The 21,367-nt window shown below is 40.9% G+C and overlaps 1 protein-coding gene across 1 annotated transcript in view; it reads left to right on the top strand.

The window, feature by feature from the left end:
* Positions 1-21,367, top strand: part of adamts18 (ADAM metallopeptidase with thrombospondin type 1 motif, 18) — a 61,548-nt gene that overhangs the window by 26,760 nt on the left and 13,421 nt on the right. The window contains exons 13-18 of the mRNA XM_072381002.1: positions 7,221-7,393; positions 8,154-8,284; positions 8,644-8,767; positions 9,049-9,293; positions 16,852-16,972; positions 18,024-18,150. Of these exons, the coding sequence (XP_072237103.1) occupies positions 7,221-7,393; positions 8,154-8,284; positions 8,644-8,767; positions 9,049-9,293; positions 16,852-16,972; positions 18,024-18,150 (921 nt within the window). The remainder of the gene's footprint in view (positions 1-7,220; positions 7,394-8,153; positions 8,285-8,643; positions 8,768-9,048; positions 9,294-16,851; positions 16,973-18,023; positions 18,151-21,367) is intronic.

Here is a 21,367-nt window from a genome sequence, read left to right as displayed (position 1 = left end):
CTGACAGTAAAAATCTGAGCTGCAGCTTGGGCCAGAAAGTAATTCTTGAAGGCTACATGTCCCAAAAACTTTCCTTTCTGAACACCTGAAAGAGGTGTCTGCCAGGTAGCTGTCAGCATGAATATCTACACGTATTCTGTACACACACACATGCACAAATGCAATGATAACAGCTCTCATCTGTCAGGCTGACAGTCCAGACAGACAGACTATCTCTCCCCATGCTCTAGCCAAGGAAAAACTCCTAATAGCGTCCTCTTTTTCTTTGAAAGCTGGCAAGACAGTAAATATTCACTATTGCTGCTCACTTGTACTCATGCAGTTCTACAGAATTCTGCAGATCCCCATCCTACAGTGCATATGTCTTTGTTAACAAAGAGCTCTGCACACATTGCTACAAGCACAACAGATATTTTTGGTATTGGTATAACCCTCTGCTTCAAGGGCATATATTTGAACCAGCTAGCAGTTGTCTGAAATATCCATCCATCCATTTTCTATACCCTCTTAATCTGTCGGTGGGGTCGCAGGGGGGCTGGAGCCTATCCCAGCGGTCATCGGGTGAGAGGCGGGGTACACCCTGGACAGGTCGCCAGTCCATGACAGGGCCACACAGAGACAAACGAGACAAACAACCACACACACGCTCACACTAACTCCTAAGGACAATTTTAGAGACACCAATTAACCTAACATGCATGATGTTGGACAGTGGGAGGAAGCCGGAGGACCCGGAGAGAACCCACGCATACACGGGGAGAACATGCAAACTACACAAAGCCGGGAATATATACTGGGAATACTGAAATATTTAAAACATTTTCATTTCAAAATTTATTTATCAGTAAAAGGAAACACACCCATGTAGAGCTTATATTCATGCCTGAGCATGCAAACACACACATGAACACAAATTATAACCTGAGTCATACAAGAAATGATTGTTCAGTAGGATCATGACTACTGACCTACATCCAACACTATTTGGGTTGGTCGACAAGTACCCTACAAAGAATAAGGTGATTGGTTTACAGAAGTAACGATTGCATTGACTCATTTAGGAATCAGCTACATCATCGTGACATTTCACGTCCAATAACACATGCATGCTCAGAGTTTCTTCAGTTGCTTCTGTTTGAGTGCAGGTGAAATGTTTGTATCATGGCAATGATGCCAGGGAAAAAAGTACATTCATGAGTTCAACTGGTTTCAGTGGTCATTATTCTGGGGGTCTTAGCAACAGTTTCAATAGAGTAAGAGAATTTGAGTCTGACCTGAGCTTTGCTTCCAAGAATTCAAACTGTTTCCACTCCAAACTTGTTTGCACACCGACACCAGCTTCACACCGGGAGCATGACATATGTGTAATGTAGGGATTTTATTTTTGGCCCCCATGTTAACAGATGAGAGCATCCATACCGGCTGCATGAAACTTGCGTCTGAGCTGTGCCGCTGCAGCGAGACTTCTCGAGTTTTGACGTGGTGCTTATTTTTCCATGCATGAGATGAGTATCAGGGAAGCAGTTATTAGCAAAGAACACAGTGAACAAAATTGTTAGTCACTATATTGACCTCATATCAGCAACAGCACACCTTTCATCATGGTTTCATTGTGTATTTTACAGACAGTAAAAATACAGCTCAATTTTTGTGTAACGATTAATAATGTTAATGAATGATTTTCAATTGATTTAGCAACTTTGATGTTTTTCCTTTTTGAGTTATATCAACTATGCATTCTACAAAACAGAGTATCTATGGTCATGACCAGAGGCAACCCTGTGTTCAAAAACAGTTGTGCAGGCAGTTACCTCACACATGCAGCCATGACACAGCAGTTCAGCAAAACACACACAATGTTCTCGGTGTAAAGCTGGCCTAAGGATACCTCAAAGCATCACACATCAGGCAGGGTTTCCCTAACTGGTAACATTATAGTTTATAGTTGAGACATGAAAGTTACAAGTCAAGTAGTCCTGATGCATTCTGTGTAATGGTTGATAATCCACCACGAAAGAATAAAATCAGCAATTGGAGCTAAAGGGGTACCCTGTGCTTTGAAAACTGACACCATGGGCTTTTAACCAAGAATCTGAGTTTGACCTGAGTGTGAGATAGTTGCGAAGCCCGAGTGGCTGAATTAGTGACAGAAGGCAAATGGCTTCCAGAAACCCAGGTGTTTATTGACAGAGTGCTTGTTGAAACAAAAAAAAAAAAAATACAAAAATGTATGAACAAAAACTACATAACTGACAGTTAACTTGTCAAACTAAGCATAACTGAACTCAAACAAACCATAAATAAGCTACATGGTCATGGCCCTTCCCCTTGCTCAGACAAAAGGTCAGGTCTTAAATACCCTTAGGATCCTTATCATAAAATGGCTTCCTTTGACTCTTCCACCTTGACAGGCAGGTCAGTTATCTGCAGGTTTACACAGTACAATGAATGTACTAATTTGCTGTACACCTCTCAGATATGCCTTATGTAAACTGGTGCATACACAGTCTATCAACCATAAAACTAACAGAATAGAAAACAATTTCTATAACTGAACGAAACCAGATATCTTCCCTCACACTTTGTCTCCTCCACTCATGTCATAAATTAAGTCAACAGCTGTAAATACAGGAAGTAATTCTGTGCTTCCTCCTTTTGACCCCGGAACACATGGTGAGTACAGTTTTCAACAATAAGGAGAGTTAATTAAATGAATACTGATGCGTCTTGATATAACAGATGTTGATGTTCTTTAGCTAAAATCAAATAGAAAGCACAACACAAACAAACCTGGGATAGTTTGTGTCTACTGACCACTGACTAATATGTAGCAAAAATAATTCAGTCAAAACAAACAGATATGGTTAACAGACTGTTGTAAGTATGTTGCATATGGAGACAAATGGTGTCTCTCACCCACTTTGTCACACTGAGCTTTGCTTGTAAGAATTCAACATTATTTCACTCCAGACTCGTTGCATACTGACACCAGCTTCACACTGAGAGCGTGACATGTGTAATGTAATGATTTTCTTTGGGAATAAGTTGTGATAAGTTGAGAAGGAGAACCTCTAAAAGCTTTAGGTCTCCTCAGCCATGACTAGCATCAAAATACAATTTGATAATGTGAAACGCTTTGCGACAAAAATGCTGTGTTTTTGCTTTTCAACTCAGTGTAGATATCTATGTCCGATATCATATCCATGCCAAATTGGATACATTTGGAAATGCGTCTTTGTTGTTGCTCTGTTATTGCTTTCTGTGTAGAAAAGAAAAAAGCAAGCAGAAACACATGTATGGCGCTGTGAGAGAAAGCAGCTGACATGACATTGAACTTTGTGTTGCTTTAATCTACTTTTTGACTATTTGAAATGGTTGGCTGCTGCCATAGAGATGAAACTAGCATGCTTTCTTATCGACAGGTGATCTGTAATTAAATTGTTATGGTTATCAGTAGGAGGAAAGATGCCTATTTTGGCAACTCTAAAGACCTTTTGATTCTGGGCCGTATTTTCTACTGCTCAGTCACAGTCTGTTTGGCATCACAGTTTCTTTTAGTAATTGTACTTCGGCAGACACATCAACTCTAGTATGACTTGAGCTTTTTCCAGCCCACTGAAAAGTTTCAAATGAAGAATTTCAGCTGTGTGCACCATCCCATATTTTCTTTTTTTCAATTTTCCATTTCAACAACCCATTTAAAGACGTCTGCTCATATATTAATGGCTTTCCTCTACATTATGCTCTTTACTCCAACGGCCTCACTGCTGCCTTCTCAACAGTGAGGCAGACACCGATGTGGCTGCTCCGTCCGTCTCAGCCGACTCGTCTCCTAATCCCTTAGAGAGATCAAAGACGTTTTCAGAGGCACTCCGGTCCTCATATGATACACATTATATACCATGACTGGCAGACCGAAAAGGGCCACAGAGCCTTTTAAAGCAGGTTAACTGTCAAGTTCATTTATCATTCCTGTGCCACTAAAGGGAACTTTGTTGTAGCAGCTGCTGAAAGAATGAATTGAAGCTGCTAAACGGTGAACTTAAGGGTCAGTGGGACATAGAGGGGATGGAAAGATGGTGACCAATAGACATTAAATCCAATAATGCCAAGTCATGATATCATTATTAGAGGTATTAGAGGTAGAGCTGAACCATGAAGACAGTAAAATTAAGCTGGTACTTTACCTAATACAGCATAATTTCTCCCCCAATATCAATATCCTTAGTCCAACACACCTCCACCCTTTAGAGTTCACAGAGTACAGCTAGACCTCATCCCGACTGGAGTGTGTACCCCTGAGTCACGTTTTAGTTCCCAATTTGTCCACAGTAATCTCTGCAATTGTTTTGGCAAGTTCCCTCTGTGCTTAATCTGTGCCGAACAACAAGGATTAGCCTGAATCTTCTTTCCAATGTTATCTTCAACCCCAAAACGGAACTGTCTGGACAGTAAGGGACGTTCTGCTCAGTTTATACCAAACAAACACATACATTTTTAATATGTATCTTCTCCCCAGTCTTGTAAAGGATATCTGAGGATGAGCCTCTTTTGCTTTTTAGGAACAGCTCTAAAATCTGAATGAATCTTCTCCCCTTCTTGTCCACCCTTCATCCACTTCCATCTCTGCTCCTTCATTCCCTGAAGACCACCTGCCAGATCAAACACAGTCAACTTAATCCTCACCAACAAGCCTGGGAGATTACGTTTATGATCTTGACCTGGTTTGCAGGGAGCACGTTTTCTTATACACTTGATTTGTTAGGATGAACAATGCAGTGGTGCTCAGATGGACTCTTGTTTAGAAGAGACATATAAAGCTCTTGACTAGTTTCAGACCAATAGCACAGCAGAGGAATGTGGATCTATTTGCATGTGTGAAATGCAGAGTGGGAAACCCTGAGTGGGGCCGGGAGGAAGCAGGTGAGTCATGAGGAAGACAACAGTTCAAGTGATGACCTCTGGCCTGCAGGAGTTTCCGCTTCTGTCGCTGGGCAGATTTATCAGGCTACTGGGACATGTAAGCACCCATAAGGGTCAGAAGGGTTGCACACTGAAAACTTTCAGATTAGCTTTCTGCCGTGTTATTGTGAAGCTGATCCAAAGAAAAGAGAATAAGGTGACTGAGAGAAGAGAAACAGAAACAAGGACTATGGACAGACAGTACAAAGTCAATGAAGTTGGTCCATCTCCCTTCTCTAGTAAATTGTCCATCCTCTGTGCTCTGATCGTGAGGACTTGACTGATAGGGTATGCCGTGTAGTCCCCCACTGGCCTGCTCTAAGCACATTACCATATGGGCTGTGTTTGTCTGCCATTAAGTCTTAATAGGATCGGGACTATGAAAACCCGCACCAAATCTCCCCTTCTCACCAAGGGAAGCATGATTGGTACATAGCAGATCTACACACATGCACACACACCTTGAATGGAGCTCTGTCAGTCTTGGCAGCAAAGCCATTCTGTGATTGAATCCAGGTCCAAATGGAGGGAATGAGCTGTCGAGTTGAAGAAAAATGCAATCTAGCAGTCAACATGAGTATTTGCTTGTCATTGCTGCTGACATCTATTTCATGCAGACATTTTCAATGCTGCTGCAGAAATATTCAGAGGAGATGCCTTCTGCATGTGGTGTGAAATGGTTCTGTTCGGCATCCCTTTCCAAAGCATTTTGCTTTATTTTAACACTCTGTGAACTGTTTTTATTAGAGACAGACTGGTTCCTCGGGCTGTGTGTGTGCAAGGCACTTTGGTAAACAACTAAACTCAATTTTCTCTGTTGGTGGTTGTGTCGGAATGCCTGGCATGAGTTAAGAAAGCCCTGGAAGTTTGACATGGCATCCTGATGTTCATTTGACCTTCATTTCTCTAAAGGCTTCTCTCTGTCAACAAGGTGATTTCTTTAATCATTTTGATGACATGTTAAAGTTTCATCACGCTCCTACAGTTTCAAACCCGTTGCTCCAAAACTAACATTTAAACTTTGCCAATTGGTACGAATAAATGGACAGAAGAGGTAATGCAGTTTGCAAAATTTCTAATTAAAACTGGATGAGGGTCTCTACACTAATTCTAAAAACTTTACATTTCACATCTTGTTAATTAAATCCTTACAAAAGATGGTCTTTACAAACAAAATTGTTGCTTTTTAACAACTTAATGTGCTGAAGTGTTTTTTTGACCTGAATAATGATGGATTGGACAGGTTGCCATGCAACTGGCAAAGACTCAAGAAAGACAGAAATGGTCCCTTTGAATGAGGTCTTCTCCAATTATAACCTTGATCTAAATTTAACTTCACCTAGTTATAGCTTCACAATAACTATAGCTTCACTATAACTTGACAAAACTTAAAGCAACACTAGGGAAGTTTTTGAACCTTGAAACTATGTGTTTCTGACTCATTTTGATGTACATTGACATTGTTATTTATGCTCCAGGGCCTGAAACTGGGCCCAGGAGCTGAGATACGCAGTGATGCCTCACAGTCGCTTGGCACTTTCAAGTTGTTTGATGGCAGCTTTGCGGCATCTTCAACATGACAACAAATTAATGTGCATGGCTGTATATTTGGTGGACTTGCCACAGAAATTTGTTATTTATTCTGGTGGTGTTACATCCCACAACTGGAGGGGGCGCCAAAGAGCAGAAATGTGTCAAATTCTCTGGCGTTACTTCAAAGGATCAGTCCAGGCTTGGAGATAAATAAATATTGCATTTTTTATGTTTACCTGACCAATACAACAAATTAGTAACTAAGCAGCCAATAAATACTGACATTATTGAAAAATCTTTCACTGCAGTTCGAACCACCTTTGGACCACTGCTGCTCAATCCACACCACTGGTAACTGGAACCATCCCAAAAGCCTTGTTGTTTTTGAAGATCGCTCCAACTTAGTCATCTCGCAGAAAATGTCGCAGTATTTTGATGTCATCATTTAGTATCTGTAACCTAAGCTAACCCAAGCCTAACCATGCAACACAATGTTCTGGAATATTAGGACGTTTTGACACAGAAAACCCACCTAAGCAGTAATGAGCACAAGACGAAGGCACATAGTTTCTTGGGGGGGTCTTGTCCTCTGATCTACAGGTTCTTCTATGAACTAATCTGATGAATTAAAGTTAATTTAAAGCTTAACCTGTGACACTATTGATATATTCCCAACAGTGCTGTGATAATACAACAAATGTTCATTTGCCTTGTATTCTATCTAGGCCGCAGAACAATGGCAAATTTTGCTCGGGTTCCAGTCGTCTCAATCAGCTGTGTAACACTCGGCCTTGCCCTCCAGGAGCTGTGGACTTCCGGGCGCAACAGTGTGCTGAGTACAACAGCAAGCCTTTTAGGGGCTGGTACTATAAATGGAAGCCCTACACCAAAGTAGATGGTAAGGTGGTCAGCTGATTAAATAGATAAAGTGATTTACCCTATTCTTGGCACTGTTCGAAGTTCACCGAGCTGCTGAATGCAAAGTGATTTACAGGTGGCTCAGGACAAGCTTTTTCTTGTCTTAATTCTGCAGATCTAGTATGTTCTGTGCTCCACTGCTTGTCTAGATCTTTTTATAAAGCATTACTGTAATGCAAACCTCTATTTACTTTTGCAATGATTGGCGCCAAAAAGCCAGAGGAAACTGTGGCTTTGTGTAGTGTGCATGTAGCTACCTGTACCTTCAGACGAAGTGGGGATGGATTTAAAAAGGAAGCCTGCGGGCCAGCTTTTTTACATTGAGAAAGGGAGCGAGAGAGTGCCGCAAGGAGGAGCAGAGTGTTTGGCTGTCGTCCCAGACCGGTTTAAGCTGCTGATGAATGGGGGGTGATGTAGAGAGGAACAGATGCTGAACTGCCTTATGGGACCTTGGGCCAAGTCACCTTAACCGTCATTTATTTTAATCAAAGATGACTGTAGAAACTTGTCTGTGATGACTGATATGAAATAAAGAATAAACTTGTGGCCCCTCATGAGCACCTCTGGATGCATTCATAGCCAGTTTCTGTCGTTTCCACTTCCAGCAGCAACTTTATGTTCTGTGTTTGTGACAGTTTGCAACACAGTAGCCTCTGTAGCTTCAATTTGCACAGTTTATTGATGCAACCTTTCTTGTTGATCTTTATGCTACTGTGTATAACTGTTCCTTATCTGCACAGATGAGGACATCTGTAAGCTGTACTGCATCGCAGAAGACTTTGACTTTTTCTTCGCAATGTCCAGCAAGGTGAAAGATGGAACCTCCTGCTCTGACCACAAAGGAGACGTATGCATTGACGGAGTGTGTGAGGTAAATTTGCTCGAAAGAAAAATGTTGCTTTTTGAGATTTTTCTTTTGTGATGACACTGACAGAAAATGTGTAACACGAGTACACAGGATATAGAAGAAGCAACACAATTAGAAGAAGTAAAAGTGCGTTTTATTGCAGAAAGAAAGATTTTTTAAGTTGAAAGACGTGGATAATCTGCATCTCCTTCCCATGGTTGTATTGTCTGTCTTATCCACTTACCAGGCTGCAGAAGTTATGATAAACCAGATGTTAACATCGATAACAATATATGCATTAGTTTAATTTATTCTGCATACATATTTCTGTTTTTATCTTGACTCCATTCTCACTTATGCTATTTTTTTGTGTGTATGTTTAGGGTGTGGGCTGTGATCAGATTCTGGGCTCCAAGGTTTCTCTGGATGCCTGTGGGCTCTGTAAGGGGGGCAACTCTACATGCAAGTTCTTCAAGGGCCAGTACACCCTTCAGCACCGGGCTAATGGTCAGTTTATCTCGTGTCTGTACATGTTAAGTAGCATACGCTGAGTATTTCTGCATGACAAAGGAAGACATAAGTGGACCAACATGGCCACAGAGTACAACCATGGACAGACACGTGGGTCTAATCCCTCTAGATAATGAGCTGACTCAGCAGAGAAAGGGGTTGAGTGCATGGTAGATTCACAGGAGGGTCAAACATGACCGTAGGGATTAAAAAGCAATAATAAGAAAATATGTGACATTAATTTAACCATAACTGGTTTCCTTCTTCTTTTGCTCCAGAGTATTACTCTATGGTGACAGTTCCAGCTGGAGCTCGAAGCATTCATATTCAGGAAAGGGAAGTGTCCACCAGCTACCTGGCCGTCCGTTCCCTGAAGAGAAAGTACTACCTGACAGGGGACTGGACTGTGGACTGGCCGGGGAGGTTCTACTTTGCCGGGACCGTGTTCGACTACCAGCGCTCTTTCAACAAGCCGGAGAGCCTGTATGCTGCCGGACCTACTAATGAGACGCTGGAGTTTGAAGTAAGCCGCCGCTGCCGAGTGACGTTCGTTTACGGCAATTGACTATGACAAGACCTCAGAGCTGCTGCAACTGCTGTCCTTAAGCCTGGACATGATGAGGCTTAGGTTGAAAAAGTAGTTTGGTTTGGTAAAGAGAACAAAGGTGCTTTTAGCTGGTGATCTTCTGTGTGGGATAAATTCTTTTTAAGTGCTCGGTCATGTCAGGAATGATGTGGGGATGGATGGGTGTAGTGGGAGTTTTTTCTTTAGAAAAATGTGAGACGCTGTGAAGAAAGAGAGAGAAAGAGAGAAAAAAAGGTTATTGTCACACTACGAATCTTATGTTGCTCAGTTGTAAATATATAAAGAAAATTAGATGAAGAACAAAGCTAAATCTTGCCTCTGGTTGTTCACATAAAATGAACAGACTTCTCATGGGGCTGTGCAACACCGACAATTAAGCACGACCGTTCACTCGGCCATTGGTTTGTAGATGAGAAAACATCTTTTTGAAGTTTGTGTGAACCAATCATTTAGGCGTCAACAGAATGACAGGGGAATAATGCAAACATCAAAGAGCAAGTTGTGGCACAATTAGTCTAACTCAGCCTTTGTGCAGCTTTCACAATTCAGATCAGTCTCCCATGGCAGAAGCTCGCCCCTCGTTTATAAGCAGGACAGCCTCTTGGTACCGCCAGCTCTAGTGTAAACATGGTCACGTGTTCACATCCATGTATGCATACTCTAACCCATGGATGTGGCCCCTGTGGCCTCTGACCTCAAAAGTGCTTTGTTGCAGCCATGTGATGTGAAGCTAATAGAGCGAGTAAAATCCTTAAGTCAGCTACTCTTTGGAGGCAGGGATGAAGAGTATAAAATCAGATGGTTGCCTAGAGTGAGATGTTCTGCACAGTATAGCAGATGATTTATGAGCAGGTATTTTTTTCCTTTTCTTTCCTTCACATTCATAATGAGTGGTGTGTTAGAAACCAGAGCTTTGAAGAGAGTGCAAGTCTTTGCTTGTCCTCAAGCAGCAAACTATGATGCTGGACAGGCCTGTCCCACTGACAGCAAAACCAACATTCAACAAATAGCAGTGTCATATGAAGGTTTAAGTGAATGGTTGGGGATGTTCTCAATAACTTTGTCAGCAAAAGCATCTATTTTCTCTTGACCTCTGAGCCCTGGACGTTTGTTTTTCTCTCCAACATGTGTGATGTTCATGTAAAAGCTAGTCTCCACTCAGTCCCTTGGGCTAATGACATATAGTGATCAAAGCAGGAACCATTGCCCTCTAACTCCAGGACAAATGCCAGTGTTATATTTCATACATGCTTGGCTTGTCAGTTGTTTGACCATCAGGAAATATCCAAGTGTTTATGTAGCTATTTTAGTGAAGAGGCTTTGGCCTGTGAGCAGCTAAATTGAGCTACTGTTGTAGTTGCCAAATGAACAGCCCATTGACGTGCCTACAAGAATGCACTGATGTGTGTATTGGAGAGGTTTATTTGGGGTGCTCTTTTATTCTGATACATGTCCAGTTCAGACTTCCTGAATGGCTTGCAAGCCTTTCACTCAAAAAGGTCATTAGGCTAAAATCACACGCTTCCTGTAGAAGGTTAGTTATCTGAAGGTCACTTCCCCTATACGACTAACATGGTTCTGTCTGTCTAGTTTGCAAGAATGTCTAAAAAAAAGAGGTTGAAAATTTAACAAACAAAGAACACTGCTATATCTCTGTCAAGCCTTCAAAGTACTTAGTTGTCATAAATCTTCGTAGCACCTAGATAGCAGGATTTGAACCAGGAACCCTCTTGCTGTGAGGCATCGGTCCTAACTGCCACATCACCACGCAGCCCCTAATGAAATACACTACACGTAAAGTCCCTACCTTTGTGTAGTCGGCTGTAGCTTGAAAGATATAGTTCAAAGCTATTATCCTTTTTTTGTTTTCTATATATGACATTGTTCTTGACTCATAAGAATACAATGGTTAGGTGTGGATAAGTCCTGAAGTTAGGCAGGACTGTAGAGCTACAACACAAGAACATCAACATTTGTTTTGTGGTTTCAGTCTCAGTTTCAAAATCATTGCAGATTCACTTTTTCTGGGCATGCTAGTCCTGGGCCTTTGCGGTGCTGGACTGTTCATTAACTGATTCACTGCTATGGTTCACACTGAAAATTTTCAACAGCTTAGAGGATTGCTATAAAGTTGGTGCAGGTATCCAAGGACCTCACAGAATGGATCCTGGTTAGTCGATTTGGTTGATGATCCCCGAACCTTTTCTGTGGCACTAAAAGTGGACGTAGAAAATAGATGGTTCATCAGGAGATCAGTATTTTCACTTACTTATAGAAATCCCTACCAGCTGGATTGACCCAAAATTTGCAATATTTGACATTTATAGTTCCCAGATCTGGACCTGGTAGTTTGGTTTATGACTAAACGCCCACACAACTTTCCTCTGTCTCAGCTGTGCTTTGTGTTTAGACCATTGCTAAGGCAAGACCAGCAGTGGAAACACTAATGTGCATGTGGGCCCCACAAGCTGGAAGCAAACCCGGAAGCTACACATTTTTTGGCTCAAGTGCCAGGCAAGACATTTCCCTGTACTCATTTAGCTCTTGTGTGACATGTCAGGGTTTCTGTGCCCTTGTTTAGAGGTAACTTCAGGTCTTGGTAGAGTGGGCACTGTTTTTCAGTCCAGAATCCAATTATTCTCGAAACATCCATGGATTATCCACAAACATGCCGTTCTCCATGTGACGCTTTTGTTGTCCGACTGCTTCTCTGAAGTTCAAAATGCCCTTCACACTGCAGTGGAACAAATACATCAAATACAGAAACAATAATTTAATATCATGCATTCATTTTAGTTGTGAGTATAGTTGTAAGTTGAAAAAAGACCTTTCTGACATTTCTGTGAGTCACTTTATTTAAATGACCACCTGAGGCTTGATCCAAAAGATGTGCAGTCGCATCTGTCGGTTGTTGCTCAAATCCATCCTTTCATAGAGCTGGGCGATATGGTCTGAAGAACGATAGTATTTTCAGACAGAATGGGTTTTACTTATATTTTTTTATCCCACCTACTGTTCTTGAGTGTTGGCAGTTATCATCTGTTTGTTTCCCTCCCACAATATCTCCTCTTATATACCTTTGATGTTAGTTGCACTTAGATTTCATATCTACCCTATATTCTACAAATTAAAAAGTACTCAGCATTGTATGTTGCTTTTGGTTGCTAAGCCCTAACATGGCAACGGTTAACTGACGAATTTGAGGCTTGAAAATTCAATTCAATTCAATTCAATTCAATTTTATTTATATAGCGCCAGATTACAACAATTGTCATCTCAAGGCACTTAAGTAATATAGTCCAATTCAAGCCAATTGGAATTCAATTCATTGTAATCATAATCCAATTAATTCATATAGAGCCAATTCAAAAAATTAATATCCTAGCTAAGGAAACCAACAGATTTGCACCGAAAATGACAGTTCACATGTCACTTGATGACATCACAGTGGCTATACCCATCTTTTACAGTACATACAGGCTAAGGTGTGTGAATGTGAAGTAACTGTGACTAAATAAAAGTGCCACAGAAACAACTGTGAATAATATTGGAAATGTGGCTCCTGAAATGTTTCCAGTGGACACCGGAAAACTCAGCATAGCCAAGAGAAAGCCAGAGAACAGCTGGAACGCAGCATGATGATGACATTGTTATTGGCAAGTTAATTGCTGGGATCAAGGAGCGTGGCATTATCACAGCTGAAAGATTCAGTTAAAATTACTTTGGAAGAAAATTGCAAACAAACAGTGTAATGAAACTGTCTGTCATGCTTCACATATATAGCCATCATAGTTTAGAAACTGATTTCCTGCTTCAGTAAATGCTTGGCATACTCACTGTAGCTTTGTACAGCGGGGAGATTATAACATACATTGTGGTTGCACCTATTGTGCAACCAAAATCACCACCGCTTTGTCTGGTTTAATACATTGTCGTCACAGCCAAAATAGACCATTTCTGGATACAAGTCAAATGCAGTAACGTAAAAAGGTTTTCTAAAGAAAGGGGCTTTCTAAGTCTGGCTGAGTTCTTCTTGCTTGTCTGTGAGTCCCAGTCACACATCTGTCCTGCAGAGCACTCAGTGACAGCATGCAGCTGATTTGCAGATGATGCGAGCATAATCTCTATAAGTATGTCCTGTAATTACAAAAAAGCAGACAGAGGTTGACAGAGAAGCGAGGATAGAGAGAGGGGATGGAGATTAAAAGATTAAGAATTCTGCAATTGAACTTTGGATGTGAGAAGTTAAGGTCAGGGCACAGAGACTTTAACTGCAAATGAAGCAAAGCAAGTTTTTTTTCCCCTTTCTTTTTCAGTGGAGATGTTCATCTGTTTCACACATTCTGCTTAAATGGCACTGTGACAGAAAACTGAGGGAGATGGGGGAGGATGTGTGCACAGACCCTCACTTGCAGACCCTTACTCAGCTTGAAACATTGATAGAAAAACAAGTGTCGGGGAGTGTGAGCGTAAACTGTTACAAGGTGTTCACATCTGCACAGCCGCTCAGCTGGTTGAACTGAGGAGGGAAAGGGGAGTTGAAGTAGTTCACAAGAGGAGGAGGAGAAAGCAAAAGACATAACATATGGCTGCTTCCGGAGTGGATGCCATGTAGGATTATATCCCCCCTGGAATTGAGATGCTTGTGGTTTGGTAAGGCAAGGTCATGCCAGTCCAGGGGAAAGCATTGTAAGTCTGGTATCTGTATCCACCACATAGCAATTCATCATCGACTCATCTGACTTGATGAGTGGTATAGTTGTTGGGTTGTGAAAACCAAGATATTGTGTGGTCTGCTGTTGAGCTGTATTTAGACAGATTAACATCAGTCACACAACCTCAGGATCTGCAGCCGTTATTATGGAAGTCATTCAGTAGCCAACATTGAATATAAGTTAAATAGAAAAGAATAATCCAAGTCAGTGGAGGTCTCATTTTTATCTTAACTTATATAGTTTAATCACTCAAGAACCATTTTTGTTTCCTCTTATTATGCTGTGTAAAATGTAAAAAACATAACAAAAAAAGAAAACTGACTATTTTCACATCTCATAAACCAATATTTTATCTACATAGGGTGTTCAAAGTGAGTAATTTTCTGATTTCATGAAAAATATCAGCTCATCTTGAATTCAGTGTCAGTCCCACGTCTTAAAAAGATGGGATGTGGTCAACAGAAGCTTGAAAAGTAAGTGGTTTTGAAAAGAAACACCTGAAGGAACTTGTTGGGTCATTAACATAATTGGGTATAAACAGAGCACCTCCGAGAAGCGGAGTCTCTCAGAAGCAAAGATAGGAAGCGGTTCAGCAATCTGTAAGTAACTACATCTACAAATTATAGAGCAATTTCATATTAATGTTCCTCAGTGTAAAGACTTGGAATATTTCATCATCTACAGAACAAAATATAGTGAAAAGATTCAGAGGCTCTATAATATAGACTCATCTGACTGACAACAGAGAGGATTGAAGTAGAAACTGCTTACTGTCAGCAGCAAGTTACTGTTTGTCACGATATACATACAACTAATGAGAAACTTCAAGAAGTTAAGTGAGTCTGGATGACTGGCCCCTTGCTTGTTTGTCCTCTGGATGATAGTTGGCAAAAAGGTTGATAGGAACAACAGAAATATGTAGCTGTAATGGGCAGCGTGTTTTTTACTTTTCTCACATGTGCACGGATTTATATTTGGTGGTTGTAATCCAGCAGGAAAGCTTGCAAAAATGGATGTGAAAAAAGTGTGATATTTAGATATTTAGGAAACTGGGTTTGCAAGCATTAAGTGAAGTTGAAATATATATGTTTTTCAACTTCGCCCACAGACAGAATGTTCTATGTTGAGAAATAAGAAGGTCTCTGCAGCGTAACAATCATATTATTAAGTGTAAGTCACATTTACAGACTGTATGAAATAGATATCCACCATGTCATCACCCATTGGTTTGTGGTTTGTGCCTTGAGTTTGGTGGTGACCATTTTGCTCTTTTCAAACTGAAACCTTCCCTGCCAGGGTAGCCAGAAACATTTAGGAAAACTTCTACTGAGGGAAGAAATCAAGTGAGAAATTTGGTCATTTTCTCACAGGCTTTTATTGAGTTTGACTTTTTACTTTGCAAGCACAGGAGTTACATTGCCAGTAATGGTAACAATGAAGCTAAAATGTGCAAATAGTATCTGTGTCCAAAATTGGTTGATTGCTCACATCTGCCGTGTGTCCCAGCCTTTGCTGTGGCTGCAAGTGTTGGTGAATGGGACAAATGATCAGAACAAACACCAATAACTAAGCTCTTATATGAAAGCAAACATTTTTCCTCTCGTATCTTTGCCTCATGTTTCTCCGTCTGAACACCAGCCCTTTTGGATTACTGCGTTTGCCTGCCTCTGTCAGTGTATCCATTTATTTCTAAATGTTTCCGTACACTGATATGTCCCTCCAGCTATTCAAAAGTCTGGATATTCTTTTGCCTGCATATGCCGCAGACATTAAACAACAGCTTCTTGCTTCACTTGAGATGAACATCTGTCCTAGTACCCCATCTAAGCTATACCCATTCAACAGTTTTTAAGCATTAAAAGGTGATTGGTTGAGTCAGTGGAAGCGCTCCAGAACTGTTAAAGTGGATTGAGCCCATGAGGTTCTTGTCTGTCCAAGTTGGATGGCTAATGGTGGATTCCTTTGTTCTGTAGAATATACCCCAAAGAAAACATGCCTGTCAAAGCTTCTTATACACATACTGATGGACTGATGTTCGTCAAGCACAAGAATTGATCATGACAGCTGGACTTTATAGAAACTGCCAAATGGATTGAGGATCATTCTCGACCCAAAGTGAATAAAACAGGTGTGCTGCTAAAGAAACACAACTAAACTGCCCCAAATCCAGTGTAGTGTTCGGAAATGGTTTGAAATGACAAACTAAGAGCTGACTATGTAAATACACTTCAAATAAAGCTCTTAACCATAGCAGTTTATTCTCATGAGGTTCTTTTAATGACAGCCTAATTCTTCTCCTATAATGGGTATGTCTACTTTCATTCATCCGTTACTCTGTGCTTGACTTGAATGTCCAAATAAATCCCATGGAGATGGTAACAGGTCAATGTGAAGGATGTGGTAAAAAAAAAAAAGAGATAACTTCTAAAAAAGTAATAGCCACATTATGTTCACTCTGCATTGAGCCATAAATGCTTTCTCAGGTGCTTTGGAAGAAAGATGGTTTCTAGAATTTTATTTTTAGTTTGATCCAGCAGTATGAGTAAACTTGTCTGGTACATCCTCATTGGTTTTACATTAAGTTTGTTGCCTGAATTCTAATATTTACTTGGAGATCTTTGGTAAGAATTGATGGTTGCTGGTTTGTCTCTCCCTTAGCAGCAGAAAAGAGGTTTTGGTACCGGTCATCAGTGTGTTTTCCCAAGATGAATAAAGGTTGCAAGACAAATTCTACTCACACAGCTGACACCTTTCTGACATTCTGTTTTCTTGGCTCACAGATCCTTCTTCAGGGAAAGAACCCAGGTGTGTTGTGGGAGTACACCCTGCCTCGCACTGAGAGGAAACCCGAGTACAGCTGGGGTGTGGTGCGCTCGGACTGCTCTGCGCCGTGTGCTGGAGGTGAGACTGTTTCGAAGCTGGTCTGTGCACAGGGCCAAACATTTTGGCTCATCTGCCAAAGTAACATCGGATTAGCAACTTTGTACTGAAATCTTCCAATAAAGAGACTCTGTTGAACTTTAGCTCATATTTTAAGATAGCATTCTTTGTGTACATGTGATGTGTAGAGGAAATGACTTTTGCTGAAACTCTGCCCTGAGCTGCAATTTTCCACTCCCAACTTAGTTTGGCTTTCTTTTCCAACTCATTCTCATTCCTGACTCCTCACACACTGATGCATGGTCAAGAGCTCTTACCGCCAATTTTCAGCTCACATTGTAACCCTTGACCATCACTTTCAGGATGCTCCACAGCTATATATTGCCAGTTTTTCCTCTGCAGACCACATGAGGCGGTCAGAGGGGAGGAGGGGGAAAGAGACCCAGCTCCTCACTCCCAAACATCGTCTTGTTCAGTCGTGAGGTTGCTGGTCCACTGCCTATCTAAGTTTTGACTTTTTTCATTCTATTTTAATTATACATAATTGATATATATATATTTATATTATTTTATTTCAGTTAACTAGAAGTGCAAATATTAGATGTTAGAAGACACAGAACATTACATGTTCTATGTTGTCATGGTGACACTTCTAATGACTTAAATTAGTTGGGAAATCTTGCACACCATTAGGGACACTTTGGGGGTGAACTGCATTCTAAACTGATGCTGCAAGCTCCTGATCTTCCATCAGTTTGTGATGAGTTGGGAGTCAGAACAGGTTGTCTACTTGTGTTAAAAATGTGTGAACAGGACTGTAGTGGCATCTTTTTCTTTAGCAATAACAATATGAAGCACATCATTAAGTTTCAGTGTTCTTGCAATTCAGGAACAGTTTGCTTTTCATGTTTCCACCTGGATCATTAACTGGTGAGGATGCTCAGTTTTTGACAGGAAATTTCATGACAGGAGTTTTTCACAGTTTGTCATATAGGCATGGACTCTAAAGATGTAAAATTATTCATCTAATCTAGAGCAATGTGGTCCTTTTTTACTCCCATCCCTCCATCAGGTCGCATCTCGACCAAGGCTATCTGTCTGCAGGACCAGAAAAGTCAGGTGAACTCCAGCATGTGTAACCCCCACACCAGGCCGACGCTGGGCTCCCATCTCTGCAACACACAGCCCTGCCCTGCATAGTAAGTGCTGCTGTGTTTGTTGGTCAGAGCATTTTTTGCGTGTGCTCGGTTGTGGGATATGTGGCATGGCTTCTAATGTTGCCAAATTTTCAGGAACCCGTGGATCTGTTCTATTATAGGTGCGCCCACACAGGCACACATACACTGTGGTTGAGCAGTCTCAACGTTGCCTGTTTGCTGTGGTCAGCCACCACTCCGCTCAGCTTGTGTTCATCTCCCTACTCTACTTACTCCCTAATTTTTTCTTTTTTTGAAAAACACACGAAAGCACTTTGCATCCCCTGTCCTTTTGAATCAGTCCTCAGCAACTGCTGATATCTAATGTCTTTTTTATGTTTGTTCTACTACTGACAAGAGAAGTTTCAGTCTGAGCTGTCCCGGTCTGGTGAATTCTAATAGATGAGTTGTGATTAGAGGTGTGAAATATTTATCTTCCCCACGATGTGATCCAGTTATGAATCAACCATTAACCATTACATGTATCTCAAAAACGCATTGTTTTTCTTCCTTAAAAATGCTCTTTGTATGAAACTGTTTAAAATGTCAAAAACTAAACAACAGCTATCAACAGAATTTGAAAAAAAAAAACCCAAAAGAAAATAACAAAGGTATGTGCTATGAGGCTGAAATATACTACTGAGATACATTGGGACTAGACCCCTATTTACTGTAAAAACATTTGGTACCACTAAGTGGGGCATGAGTCTGGTCTGCCTTGGAAGGAACAGAAGGAGAAACATTTGTATAAACAGACATATAATATAGCATGGAGAAACAAACAAACAGAGCAGAGTTGAGTAGAAATTCATGAAAAGCACAGTAATTACAACAGTGCAAGCGAACAGTGACTTCGCCAACGCATCCCCCTGCAAAGAAACTGCATTCAGCATCAAAGAGACAAAATCACAAAACAAGTGCAAATATTGCTGTTGCTGCTGCTTTTGGATAGCGAAAGACTGAATCTGATGGGGAATTTGCAGCTTTATATGCTGTGGATGCAGCTTATGTTGTAGCAATAACTCTTCTCACAGCTTCATGTTCGTTGCAATGTTTGTGCTAAAATCATATATGTTATAATTATATAATGTAAACTGTACAAGTGTAAAGGTGACTATTATGAAGACTGGCCTGCTTATTATGAGCAGTAGGATTTAAGTGAGCATATACTCATCCTATTGTTAGTTGTTAGTTGACTAGTTTCCTGTCTTTATGAATTATTTTTCAATCAAAATTAGAAGGAGCCAGCAGTGAGTCAACAGGCAGCAAAGCCTCTAAAGAAGAGTTAAATGTCTTTCAGTAGGTTGAAATTATAAATACAGATAAAACATTGTAGATAGATTGTAAATGATGGCAAATATTCTAAGAAACAGAACAAAAGCATGTTAGCATTGATATTATTAGCACATTAGCATGCCATCAGCATGTAGCTCTTGCCTTTTTGAAAAAGGTTAGGCATTTTAGGTTACCTGTAGTTACTGGCTCATCAGAGATTTTTTTTTGGAATTTGGGTAGTGACCATAGCCAGGGTGTTTACAATCCTGCGGCATATTTAAACACTGCCCATACAGTAGGCTGAACCATGAAGTACATAGGAAATTATGTTTCTAAATCTGGAATAGAATTTTTACTAAACAAACATTTGAGACTTAGAAAGATATAGAAAAGTGATGGTAAACAGACCAAGTTAAACAGATGGAGGAATACATCAAAGCCGACGTTGTGATTGTTATTTTTCCATTCATCTCACTTATTTCCAGCAGCAAGATTTCTTAATTTCTTTGAAGAAAAAATCTGTCCAGACAGTGTGCTTAATGGCATGCATTTTTAAGGGAGAGTGTACATTCATGGACCTGTACAGCAGGCAAAGGAGGAAACCAGGTGAAAGTGCAGCGAAGTAACAAGCTGAAACAGCACTGAATTAATGACCTCGCTTCTACAGTATGTAGGCCTTTGGCTGAGGGAACTGGAGCTGGCTTGATTTACAGCACTGCCCCAAAGAACAGTCTGGGATCCATGTCTTGGGTTCAGAGACACTACACAGACAAACACAAATGCATTGTGCTCATTTATTGTTCAGTTGCACTCATATATACATAAATATTTTCTAAATATAGGATGCTGAGACAATGAATCTTGGGTTCAAACCACATGGTAAAAATAGAAATGTAAGCTTCCTGTGTCTGATGTTAATGATGGGATTTTGTTCACCATCAGCCATGCCGCAACAAGTCTGGATGGAACTTTCTCCGGTGTCAGAGGCTGAACAAGCCAGACAGCTATCGGTTACACCTCCAACATACAGCCACTGTTTTCCACTAAGTTTCCCACCATCTGAGAGGACATTTCCGGACCCTAATCTTAAGCATACCATTTCTCTTATCTTGGCGAAAGCTATTAAACAGCCTTGTGTGTCCTGACATCCCTTCTTTGTTTGGGTTAAGAAAATTGTATAGTCCAGATATCATGGCGATTGTCCATTCAGGAAAATAAAGCAGTTTGACATCCATGGATCTTATTATGTGTGGTAGTGGTCACCATTTCGGAGCTGGCTGTGAGTTCAGCCAAGCTTATGGGTACAACTCAGGAAAAAAGTTGAGTTGAGTGAGCAGCATGAAAGCTTTAATGACTGCATTAAGATCTTTAGACTCTATGGGCCTGCATTCAGGAGCCCAGCAGAAAAGAAAAATTGACAAGAGGTGGGATTTACGCTGCGTGTGCATGTGTGTGACAGGAGGAGAATGTGAAAATGCCTGTTTATCTCTGTAATGTGTATGGCGGGTGCTGACAGCCCTATCCGTGTTTTATTGTGCAGAGACGGCGGGATTCCCACGGGGGCCCGGCCAGTCGAGCCGTGGAGAACCCGTTTAAACCCCCATGCACGCGCCTGCGCCCTTTCAGTGTCTGCCAACCTCTTTAGCTTTAGGTTCGCTTTTAACCTTCTCTCCCCTCATTGTCGGGAAACTAGACTGTGGTGTTGGAGAATTTTTTAACATAAAGCAGGGATGCAGGGAGAATTTTAAAAAGTCAGTTCAATCATCCAGGCAGCTTGCAGTAAAATATATATGGTCATATATAAATATATATACATATATTATTTTATAACCTGAGAATCCATCCCACATCTTCTCCTCTTCCGTTCCATTTATACTTTGACACCATTTTTGCTTTTTCTCTTGGCACATTGCATATTTCTGTGTGCATTCCGGGCATATGGAAA

The sequence above is a fragment of the Leuresthes tenuis genome, unplaced genomic scaffold (assembly GCF_036924035.1).
Source record: "Leuresthes tenuis unplaced genomic scaffold, fLeuTen1.0.hap1 SCAF_2, whole genome shotgun sequence".
In the NCBI taxonomy this organism is placed as follows: Eukaryota; Metazoa; Chordata; class Actinopteri; order Atheriniformes; family Atherinopsidae; genus Leuresthes; species Leuresthes tenuis.
Note: the sequence above shows the minus strand (reverse complement) of the source record. Positions and strands in the feature narration are given on the sequence as shown.